The 12,715-nt window shown below is 40.6% G+C and overlaps 1 protein-coding gene across 1 annotated transcript in view; it reads left to right on the forward strand.

Moving 5' to 3' along the window:
- The window catches only part of slc9a3r1a (SLC9A3 regulator 1a), a 28,758-nt gene extending 16,279 nt beyond the window's left edge, over nt 1–12,479 (forward strand). The window contains exons 2-6 of the mRNA XM_049563758.1: nt 2,086–2,256; nt 5,447–5,600; nt 5,763–5,797; nt 9,365–9,463; nt 11,431–12,479. Of these exons, the coding sequence (XP_049419715.1) occupies nt 2,086–2,256; nt 5,447–5,600; nt 5,763–5,797; nt 9,365–9,463; nt 11,431–11,586 (615 nt within the window). The 3' untranslated portion in view covers nt 11,587–12,479. The remainder of the gene's footprint in view (nt 1–2,085; nt 2,257–5,446; nt 5,601–5,762; nt 5,798–9,364; nt 9,464–11,430) is intronic.
- Nucleotides 12,480–12,715: the final 236 nt, after the last annotated feature.

Below are 12,715 nucleotides of genomic sequence, written 5' to 3' on the forward strand. Positions count from 1 at the left end.
TGCAGCAGTGCTTTAACTGCACGTGTGTGAAATGGTTAAAAGAATATAGAGGTGCTTCACCCGCATGTGGGATTAGACACTTAACAAGGCGCAGGCCACAGCAGGATTAGCTGCTGCAAGAGAGCAGACTGCTACTGCTTCGTTCAGTTTGGAAAGGAGTCAGCTGTCGCACACTGCATAATCTGTCTTATTATGTGTGTCAGCATCTGTCTGAGGTCCACACAGATCATACTGTAACAGAGGACATCTCTGCCTGTGCATGTTTATGACCTTGTGTAAGTGTCCTGCGTTTTTAGGTCTGACTCAATATTTCTTTTGTCCAAATAAGCATCATGCATACAGTATGTAAATAGGGAAGTTACATGACGTACATACCTTGTCATTGAGAACACACATGTAATGACTGTACTGATGTGGAGTCTCAGACTGACGTAAGCCACATCTGAAAGTGCACTGTGTTGGAGAAATCTGAAATAATTGCACAAATTTGGACTGGCTGAATGCGGACATTAAGTAGCATATGTCGCATCCTTTTTGTCACAAATATACACGAGGTACTGCTGTTGCTGTTTGTTGTATAGTTACTCACTCTACCGTATCAAACCATTAAGCCACAAGTATCTGACATTTACATATGACCACCGTCAGCTGTTACATTTATTGCTGTGTAGAGCTGCTGCAGTTGTAACTGTGTTAAAACAATGTGTTAGAGTGGTTCATAGTAGTAGCAGTAGTTTAAGTTCCATATCGGATTGTTTGTAAGATGTTTGACGGAAATGATGTGGACAGCTAAAGTTTGCAGTGTTACAACAAGTTATGGGATCGTAAATCCAAATTCTAACTTTAAAAGGTCTAATTATGAGATGAGTTAAAATTATGACATACGAAGTGATAGCTTTTATCTACCTATGATCTTCATTTTTATGTTATTATCTTCTGGTTCTTGTTTTTATTGTCATATTGCCTTTGTATTTATTGACTGTATGTTTTTACGATCTTCTTTTGTGAAGCGCTTTTATTTTTGTACCAAATACATTTATTATTATTATTATTCAGTTGTAATATCTCATTACTACAACTTGTTATGTATAATATTTACAATTGACTCATCTCAAAGGCCTAAGTTTTATGTCGTATCTTATAATTCTTAATTTGTCTCTCATAATTTCATATTTTTATACTTACTGTCCTATAATATGTAGATATAGCATTGACTAAGTCATTTAATATTTTGAGTAAGTATGACGTTAAAAGTCATCGTTTTGACTTAGTAAATCAAACTTTCTTGTGTAAGTGTTTTTTTTTTTTTAAATTAAAATTCTCAATATCAGTTTTGACAGTCAAAAATGTTGTTGCCCATGATTAAAACATAATAGTTCAAATTTTCGAATATTATATTGACTTAGTAAGTTTAGCTTTCGACTTACTGTCCCGTAACGTTGAAATACTATTTCATTATTTGTCCTAATAAATTATTATACAATTGTAAATTGTAAAGCAAAACAAAAGGAAAAATTCTGAATTAATATAATAATTTCAGTTTACTGTTTCATGCTTTTGACTCTTTAAGTTGATATTTTTCACTTCATAGTTTTGACTTGTTATGAGTTTCCTATTTCATTTATTTATTTGATTTTATTGGCGGAAATGGGCTTCCATAGATCTTTCCAGTGGTGGATGAAGTACCTGAAAGTCACACTTGAGTAAAAGTAAAGATTTCTTACCCTTCATTTGTCCATCTATCCCTCCTTTCCCCGCTTCATTTTCTATTCTGTAGTAAGTAACTGATGCTTAGAGGAAATGTAGTGGAGTAAAAGTATAGATTTTATTTGGAAATGTAGTGGAATCAAAGTAAAAATGTACAGGAATATAAAAACTTAAAGTACAGATACGCGCAGTAACATTTCCAGGAAATACACAGAGCCGGGCTCACATGGATGTGAGCGGCATCAATCAGCGACACAAATGAAGCTGAAGCTGAAGTCCAGATGAGACTGCACATTACTGATATTATTTACAGAGACAGTGAAATATTACTGATTACACCTTTTAATGAACTGTTGGTTTTCTGCCATATGTGTGCAGGAGGAGAGCAGCGGGCTGCGGCCTCGTCTCTGCCGCCTGAAGAAGGGACACAGCGGCTACGGCTTCAACCTGCACAGTGAGAAGTCCAAACCAGGCCAGTTCATCAGAGCTGTGGATGACGACTCTCCAGCACAGAGAGCAGGCCTCAGACCACAGGACAAGATCATCGAGGTACACAACACACAGACACTCATCCTCTAGGTCGCATGCACAGATACTTTTTCCACATCGTTCCTGAGTGGTGACACTGTGGGTGTTTTATTTTGTTTTGTTTGTATTTGTATCAGCTGTAATCCTATTACATCAGTGGGTAAACGGGAAACTGAAATCCCAGGAGGTATTAGGTTATTATTAGATGTAGAGTGCGTGCAGCTGTGATCTGCATGTGTGCAGCTGTGTTCACATATATGCTCCTGTGTGTCTGGGGTGTGTAAAGACTGTTTTTCTGTGTGTGTTTGAAGCAGAAATCAGCATTTTCTCCCTCGCTGCGTGTGTGACGACCAGGCCTTCTGGCCATGTTGAACATGGTAGGGTCAGAGATAATCCACTTAATGCGTCTGTAGCTGAATTACAGCCTGCGCAAACAGTCTGCAGGGCCTCTCACATGCAGGAGGAAAGGGGGGGTATACAGATGATGTAAATGAAGTAATACCACAACTGTATTTAGTGTTTTCACAACAAGATGGAAGCTTTACATGGGATATTGTGGAAGTTTAAGAGTTGGAATTCAGTAAACAGAGTGCCGGGAATTTAATGAATTTTCTGTGGAGGTCAGGGTGTGTTTCAGAGGGTGACTGGTGAGGAATAGAGCAGAACGTTCTGTACCACCTGTCCAGCGTTCACAGCCACTGTGGGAGTTGGTGAGACGGAGAGATTCCTGCCAGTATTCCTACCTCAGATCTTCCTCCCACAGGAATTCCTCAGTCTCTTATCTCCCTGCATGCTTGATTAGTTCCATCTCTGGGAGTATGCTTGTGTACCACGCCCTGTAATAACACTGTTAGGAAAGAGTTTCCATCACTGGTACCATTACTCTTCTGCTGGGTATCATTCCATTCATTACTTGTCATTACAACCACAGCATTGGCATCTTTCCTCACTTTATAAAAAACATCATCATTCATTTAGTTTGTGTGAATTATCAGTGATACCATATAGTTTATGTCCATTGTTCTTATCATCTGTTGGCACATTACAGTTATAAGTGATTGGAGTATTTGCACCTGTGCAGGCAAAGCTTTCTGTCATGTTTAATGTAAACAGCTGTAGTGTAGGATCAGGAGACAATGGGAGATAAAATTATTCGTTCCACTACAGCTTCAGTGTGATATTTAGAGAGTGATTGCAAACACATTTTTATTGGTGCGTTTGATGATAATATGTCTCACCCTGTATGTATAGCCAAAGTGTTCAGTGTTGATTAAATGAATAACATTTTTTATAAATGCAGTGAAATACATACAAATGTACTAATAAATGCAAAACGTTTTAATACATTATTCAGTTTTAACTCATTATGTTTCAATGCTGGTGATAGCCGTGGCTGGAGGCATAATGTTTTGGGGTTGTTTGTACGTACTTACTTACTCATCCCATTCTCATGCACACTCTTTCACCAGAACGCCTTGAGGGAATTTTTTCAAATTTGGTACAAACAACCACGCACGTCAGCTTTGCTATTGTGAGCATTTTTACGACTGCGGTGATGTGTCTGTGTCACTCTGCAGTTACACCTCCAAAACACTTGTCGACGGTGGAGGTTTCTGTGAAGTGCTATTGATTCAAAACACACATTAAATATGGCTTAATAGAGACAACACAAGTTCACAAATTGGCTTCACTACAACTCGCAGCATTCACAGACAAACACTTTCAGTCTTTATTTGGACACATTTTCCCAACAAATATAACATGCTAACGTTATTAGCACAAGCCTATGGCATTTGACATTGTATAAATTAGCCTAGCAGCTAGCAATTTTTTTTCCTCTTCTCATATAAAACCAGGGACAACAGCAACATTTAACAAAGGTAACAGTACGTAATTTGGCTCCATTACAACTCACAAGGTTCACCGACAGAACAACTGTCCTGTACTAAACACGTTTTCTAAACAAATACAACATGCTAACGTTATTAGCACAAACCTATGGCATTTTACATTGTATAAATTAGCCTAGCAGCTAGCTATCTTTTTCCTTTCTCATATAAAACCAGGGACAACAGCAACATTTAACAAAGGTAACAGTACGTAATTTGGCTCCCTTACAACTCACAAGGTTCACCGACAGAACAACTGTCCTGTACTAAACACATTTTCTAAACAAATACAACATGCTAACGTTATTAGCACAAACCTATGGCATTTTACATTGTATAAATTAGCCTAGCAGCTAGCTATCTTTTTCCTTTCTCATATAAAACCAGGGACAACAGCAACATTTAACAAAGGTAACGGTACATAATTTGGCTCCATTACAACTCACAAGATTCACAGATAAAACAACTGTCTTATACTAAATATGTTTTCTAAACAAATACAACATGCTAACTTTATTAGCACCAGCCTATGGCATTTAACATTGTATAAATTAGCCTAGCGAAGAAGCCAGGATAAATCACACACAAGACTTATAATGCTATTTTAGTGGAGGCTTTACTGTCTTCACAATTTATTGTTTCTTATCTGTGAAATACATGTAAATAAAAGCTTTGTTTTCACTGAGGGAAAAGGTTTCAGCTTACAGAAACAGACAGGAGGTCGGCATCACTGCGACATGTAGTTACAATTCTGGGGAGGTGCACATCAGACTACAGCATAGGTTACGCAGAAAAGAATAAATTCCCTGTTATTCTCATGAACATGCTTTTCGAGATTTTGGGATGTCACCTTAAATTAAAGGAACATATGATCACTATTTTTGGCAAATCATGTGATGACACAATGATCTGATTTTGTTTGAACTATCTCAAAGTAACAGTTGCAGGGTGATGTGTACATTTTTGTAAGGATATCCTGAAGACTTGCTGCGGAATATGGACTCATGAATCAGTGGTTTGTGTATACGGATGTTTTGTTAGAACGATGGTTAACCATGTCGGCTGTCTGCTAACCATAGTTAAGTAAATGATAAATTCATTATTGTTGGCAGGTCAATTTGTACTTCTCAAAGCAATCTGCACTGAAACTCCAGCACCATGTGACCATAATGTGTTAATGACAAAATGATTGCTGACCTGATATTCTGGAATGTCACAAAAAACCCCACAATTTTTGTACAAACTAAAAACAAATTATGGAAAGATTCAGAAAAATAAACTTCCTCTCCTCTCCTCTCCTCTCCTCTCCTCTCCTCTCTCAGGTTAATGGCATATCAGTGATTGGCAAGCAGCACTCAGAGGTGGTTGCTGCCATCAAAGCAGGAGGAGATGAGACCACACTGCTGGTGGTGGACGCAGAGACTGAAGAATTCTTTAAGAAATGCAACGTCGTGCCCACTGAGGAACACGTCACCGGTATGACACACACATGCTTTTACACACCGATTGCACTTGACTTGCAAGTGCATGTTTATCATTACAGTGTTAAAAGATGAAAAACAAAATGATGAGACATTTAGTGTATGATAATTAATACTAAGATGAAGTGAGGCCTGTATGTCTTCTTTTCCCCTGTAGGACCTCTTCCTGAGCCAGCATCAGAGGGGGAGGAGGTGAGGACCACTGCACCCACACACACACACACACACACACACACACACACACACACACAACACACAAACTTACAGAGAGTGGCCTGGAAAAGCCCCACTGATCCTCTCTGGGCATTCCTGGTAGCAGATTAGGAGCTCTGGACTGTGTTTTGTGAATCGTCCCGGTCTTCGCGTGTTCCCTGTCAAGACCGCACTGTAACACTCAAACACACAGCACACAGACCTGAATGATGTCATGTTACAAAACTTCAGAAAACATTTTGCCACAGCACATGCCACGTGATTGCAATGTCAGGGGTTTGGTTCCAGCCAGGGACCAGTGCTGCATGTCGTACCTCCCCCTCCCCATCTCTCTCTTTTTTCCCTTCTGTCTCTTTAAGATTGTTAACAAAAAAAAAGTCACACTCTTCTTCACTTGGTCCATATATCCCATTGACAGTTAATACAGGGTTGATCAGTTCTACATTAAAAACAATCGTCAAACAAATTGCATCACATGCAGACACATGTCACAGACATGGATGTAAACTGCAACATGACTGGTTGGTGGAGGCGTACAACCACAAGACATTAATTCTAGTTTTCGTTCAAAAACGCCATTTTAAAATGAAAAGGTGTCAGCATGGATGTGGCCTTTTTGCTCCCAGTTTGTAACTCGGGTCCTGCGATAACCCTGATGACATCACTATGGCATCGTAAGGGTTATTTTTTGAGACTTAATAAAGCTTTCCCAGAGCCACAGCAGACATTATACAGCCGGTCTACAATATGAGTAGCACAGACGCATAATGCACTAACTTAAGAAAAAACAATTTGCTCTGTTTTTGTGAATGAACAACGTAATATTCCTGTTAATTCAGAAAAACAAAACTCTTTTTTTTCTCACATGAATGCATGGTGTTTTTGTAGAGTAGCACTCCTCATCATCTGGGTGTGTAAAATCACATCATGGCCCTGTAATTAGCCGTCAGTACTAACCCACATGTGTTGGTGTGACATTCCACGAGCACCGCAGAGTGGTTTATCAAAAGTAAACACTCTCCACCTCCTCCTCCACACACACACACACACACACACACACACACACACACACACACACACTGACAACATGGGAAAAGTGGATCGGCCCCTCTGGTGACATTGCGAGTGACCCTTCACCATGGCAACAAGAGCTCACCAGTGTGTGTTTTTCTCTCTCTCTCTCTCTCTCTCTCTTTCTTTCTGTCTCCTGTGTCCTGGAGGATCATGGGATTGAAGTGGCTTTAACTCTCAAGGCGAGTTGGGGATTATGCTAATGAGATGACTAACGAGCGCTGTTCACATACTCGCACATGCAGGGAGATCCTACTCTACTGCAGCCAGAACAATCACTCATTCACCAGCAATTACATAACACAGCACTCTCTATGAACTCATGACCACCTCTGACCTGAAATACGTGTGTGTATGTGTGTGTGCACTCACTCCTTTTTATCAGTTGACCATATGAAGTGATGGGTCAGATTTACCCACCTTTACACAAGCTGCCTTTTAGACAACCTCTGCTGCCTCTGTTCAGTGTGTATACAGAGATCCAAAATCGCAGCTCAGCTCCAGTCATTCCCATAAAACACTCCTGGACAAATAGAGTTAATATCTTAAGAGGTTTTTAACTTACATTAGTGGAAATGGGATGGCCATTAAAAGAGGAGTGTCTAATGAAAATGCAGTTGTTGTGGTTTAGTGTGAGCGTGTGTTAAAAGCCTCTCCATGCAGCCAGGAAACCTCACCAGAGGGCTCTTGTGTTATGCAGCATATTGTAGCATTTGTCCAAAGCCACTTACAGAGGCCTGACGTTATTTTTAGAACAGCAGCTGCCTACCAATTAGATGCCAATTTCATACATACATGAAGTGAGTGGCGCAGGGTCAGGTACTGTGTGTGAGGACACACAGTGCAGCTGAAGAATGTGGACACGAGCAAGGATGTGTTAATATTTGAAGCAGTTTCCAGATTAGTGCTGCTGACACTGAGCCTCAGCTTTAATAAGTGAGTGATGAGAATATGATCAAGGCACGCTGCCGGTCAGGATTACTGACGGCAGCGGTGTACTGCCCCCTGCTGGACATCAACTAAACTATCATCCTCATTTACTTCAGTCATGCAGAGTTTAACTTTTATTAGCTGAGGTTTTGAGTTATCTCTATACACTCACCGGCCACTTGATAAAGTACACCTTGCTAGTATCAGGGTGGACCCTTTTTTGCCTTCAGAACTGCCTTAATTCTTGGTGGCGTAGATTCAACAAGGTGCTGGAAATATTCCAGAAACTTTTGTCCATATTGACATGATGGCATTACACAGTTACTGCAGATTTGTTGATGCACATCCATGATGCAAATCCCATTCCACCACTTCCCAAAGTTGCTCTGTTGGATTGAGATCTGGTGACTGTGGAGGCCATTGGAATACAGTGACATCATTGTCATGTACAAGAAACCAGTTTGAGATGATTTGAGCTTTGTGACATGGCGCGTTATACTGCTGGAAGTAGCCATCAGAAGATGGGTACACTGTGGTTGTAAAGGGACGGACACGGTTAGCATCAATACTCAGGTAGGCTGTGGCATTTAAACAATGCTTAGTTGGAACTAAGGAGCCCAAAGTGTACCAAGAAAATCTCCCCCACACCATTATACCACCACCAGCCTGAACCGTTGATACAAGACAGGATGGATCCATGCTTTCATGTTGTTTATGCCAAATTCTGACCCTGCCATTTGAGTGTCGCAGCAGAAATCAGACTCAACAGACCAGGCAACGTTTTTACAATCCTCAAGTCAAATTTTGGTGAGCCTGTGTGAATTGTAGCCTCAGTTTCCTGTTCTTAGCTGACAGGAGTGGCATCCATTATGGTCTTCTGCTTCTAGGTTCAACGTGTTGTTTGTTCAGAGATGGTCTTCTGCATACCTTGGTTGAAACAAGTTTTTATTTGAGTTACCGTTGCCTTTCTATCATCTTGAACCAGTCTGGCTGTTCTCCTCTGACCTCTGGCATCAACAAAGCATTTTCGTCCAGAGAACTGATGCTCACTGGATACTTTTCGGACCATCCTCTGTAAACCCTAGAGATGGTTGTGTGTGAAAATCCCAGCAGATCAGCAGTTTCTGAAATACTCCAACAACCATGCCACGTTCAAAGCCATTTTGAAGCTCGGTTTGAACTTCAGCAGGTCGTCTTGACCATGTCTACATGCCTAAATGCATTGAGTTGCTGCCATGTGATTGGCTGATCAGCTGTTTGCATTAACAAGCAGTTGAGCTGGTGTAACTTATAAAGTGGGCGTGAGTGTATAACACCAACAGTATGGAGCAGGGGCAGCAGAATGATATGACAGAACTAATGCAACTCAAGGTCCACTTACTGGCTTGTTCCAGAACTTTTGACTTAGTCATAAATGTCAGGTAAGTGGACCTTGAGTGGAAATTGTTTTATCAAATGCTGTTCCCAAGAGCAACTCGGTCCTTGAACAACAGAAGTGAGAGCTATGTATGTGCATTCAGCATGAATGTTTTTTCTGTTTTGCAGGCAGCAGCAGAGATGAAGCCTAAAGTGACTGTGAGCTCGTCAGCCTCCAGTGCCTCCTCCAACGCCTCCCTGCCAACCAGCAGCTCCCCACCTGCTCAGGTACACAGTGCAACCACATGTTCACCTCACAGAAACACAAATATTTTCATAAACACAACTCAGATATACACTGATTACAGGACAAATATTAAAGGCATACTGGGAAAGATTTACCCAAAAAGAAAAACATGTTTAGACTCATACAAAGTAATCCCAGTGGTTTTATCTGCAGAGACTCTGCCCTCTGCCTGTATTTCATTCTTACTTATTTGCATTCAGGATGTTCCTGGACACAGCACACAAGTGAGGTCGGGAATTGAAAACACAATGCAGAAAAAATGCAGATATAGCGAAGTGAAACGCCAAGTGGCTAACGAGGGTGGCTTCACTTTCACTGCCGATGTTTACCAACAGTAACTGACAGTTCATTCAACGTATAACTTTAACAATATTATATTGTTAAGTGTTTTGCCAAGTAATAATGCAGTTGGTCATGAAGGGTTTGGAAGCATATAGACTATATTAACTAATATTGAATTAATTAAATAGGTCGTCATCATGTGGCACGGTGGTGCAGTGGTTAGCATTGCTACCTCACAGCAAGAGGGTTCGTGGTTAGAACCCAGGGTGGGGGAGCCCTCCGGTGCGGAGTTTCTCCCCATGTCAGTGTGGGTTTCTGCGGGTACTCCGGCTTCTTCCCAAAGACATGCAGTTAATTGCTGTCAATGTGAGTGTGAATGGTTGTCTGTAGTCTGGCAACCTGTCCGGGGTGTGCCCTGCCTCTCGCCCGATGTCGGCTGGGATAGGCTCCAGCTCCCCCGCGACCCCCAACCGGATAAGTGGTTACGGAAAATGAATGAATATCCAGATCATTTTAACAAGAGGATGCATCACTTTACTTGATTTATTTTACTGTGACATGTCACAACACACATACAAGGTTGCTCTGTTGCTTCGCGCTGCCTCTGCTACAATGAGGTATTAATTCTTATCATTCTTAAACAGATGTGCTCGTTTTTGACACAGTTCTACATAGTTTTTACCTGATGGAGGGCCGCAGAACCACACAGAGACAGGGATAATTAGACCAGCTGCCCCAAGATAGAGTTTAGCAGCGTGCCCGCACAGCCCAAGTGGACGTTTGTGCCAAATTTGAAAAAAAATATTAAAAATAAAAAGGCGTTCCCTCAAGGTGTTCTTGAGATATCGTGTTCACGAGAATGGTATGGGTGGATGGACAGCCCAAAATGATAAAGGCTCTGGCTACAGCTGTCATGGGCACGGAGGCATAAAAAGCATTAGAACAGAGCAAAAACAGTAAGTAATAGGATGCTAAATAAAATCAGTTAAGATATTTTTAGAAATAGATCATTTAAATAAAATACAAATGGACATAAAATAATAATAATAGAGCAGGAATACAGTTATACATGTTAGCCTTTTATTTACTGATCATTGTTAATTGACCCGAACTCCACTCACACTGTGATGCCTGTCACATCCTGTCTGAATTAGTATGGATATGTGACAGCTGGGTTTCTGAATATTGGATATGATGAAGGCCTTGAGTGTAGTACAACTGACTTGGTGCATGAAGTGGAATATTTCAAGAAATGACATAAAGTTATGAGAAAAAGTTGTAATATTTGAGTTAAAGACAAGAAAAGTCTTGTGAAAAAAGTCATGTCATTAGAATATTACAGCTCTTTTCTTGAAATAACTTTATTAACAGTACTGCTTTTCATGAAACTTTTTTTTTTTATTCAAATGGATGAAATCATTGGGATACTCTGTAAAGGCAAACATAGCGTGCATTCTACATTCTGGGACACACACCAGACTCAGGACTACTCCATTGGTGATGACTGAAGCTGTGTCCTCATTTCAGAAAAGCTGACACTTGAGCCACTGGTTATGGCTCTGTTAGGGGGTAGGGTTGGGATTAGGCAGGTAGTGATAATTGTTAGGGCAGGTTTCAAGGAAATGAATGTAAAGTGACCCCAGTGGCTGTGTGTGTGTGTGTCCAGGAGGAAAAGGCCCCGGAGTCAGTCCCAGCAGCCGACAGTCTGGGTCTGGGCATGTCGCTGGCCCAGGCCAGAGAAAGAGCCCATCAGAAACGAGCTGCCAAGAAAGCCCCGCCCATGGACTGGAGCAAGAGGAACGAACTGTTCAGCAACTTATAAACATCACCATCATCATCATCATCATCGCCATCATCGCCATCAGGTCCATCTCCTCCCAACCTGTCTGTACTGCCCTGTCTGTTCTCTGGATTTGGTTTTTACTTTGACACAATGTTCGTTCGGAACATTTTAAACTCCTTTGTTGAACAGTATTATTTGGTGATTTTTTTTTTGTTTTAATTTAGTTTTGCCACTTTTATTTCATGTTTTAATAACTGTTGATGTCACACAGGAATGAATGTTAATATATTAAGAAAAATGGTTAAAAGAGGAAAATAGTGATGTACAGTTTCTCATATGAAAGGACCATGTAAGGAATAACGGGGCACATGGGGGAATAATTATTACTGGCAGATTTTGAATTTAAAATCTACCGTTTAAACGAATGTCAGATTTTGATGTCTGCAATCAGCAACTAGAATGAAAGAATATCCTCATCAGTATCTGTGAATGATCAATGCTGAGTAACTGTCCTGAGCCCTCACTGCCAACACAACCATTCCACGACAATCTGAATCATCAGTGTGTTTGAGTCTTAAAGTGGTCCAAGGAAAACAATCTGTCATGTCACTCCAGGGTTTCTGTCTTCATATATGATTCAAGGAAATCACACATTTATTTTTTCATGTTGCTCTTGATAGATGATTGTACATACATGAATAAATGATTTTAGAGGACATTTTATTTGGACTGACCTGAGAGAAATGAAGCTCCTCACTAAGTTTTGTTGATTCTGCTGAACCTGCAGGAATTCAAAGCTGCATCTGTTGGTCTGAGCATCGACTATACATGAGAATTTTACCATAAGAAAATATAAAGTGTGCAGATGCTGGCTCTGTGCTGTTAAATGTATTGATGAGCATTGATAAATATAATGTTTTGATCAAATGGAATTGAGTCTGGTTTGCAATGCAGTACATGTTTAACATTGGAAACAGTGATCTGACACAAATCATCTTAAAGCTGCACTAACCAGTATCAAAAATCAAATACAAACACCCACTCACATCTTTTCATTTGAGTGTATAGCCCCTTTTCCACTGGACAAAAACCCACTAACAGCTCCACGTCAAAGTATCCTTGGATAAGATACTGAACCCCAAATTGCTCCCGATGGCTGTGCCATTGG

The sequence above is a fragment of the Epinephelus fuscoguttatus genome, linkage group LG20 (genome assembly GCF_011397635.1).
Source record: "Epinephelus fuscoguttatus linkage group LG20, E.fuscoguttatus.final_Chr_v1".
Taxonomy (NCBI): Eukaryota; Metazoa; Chordata; class Actinopteri; order Perciformes; family Serranidae; genus Epinephelus; species Epinephelus fuscoguttatus.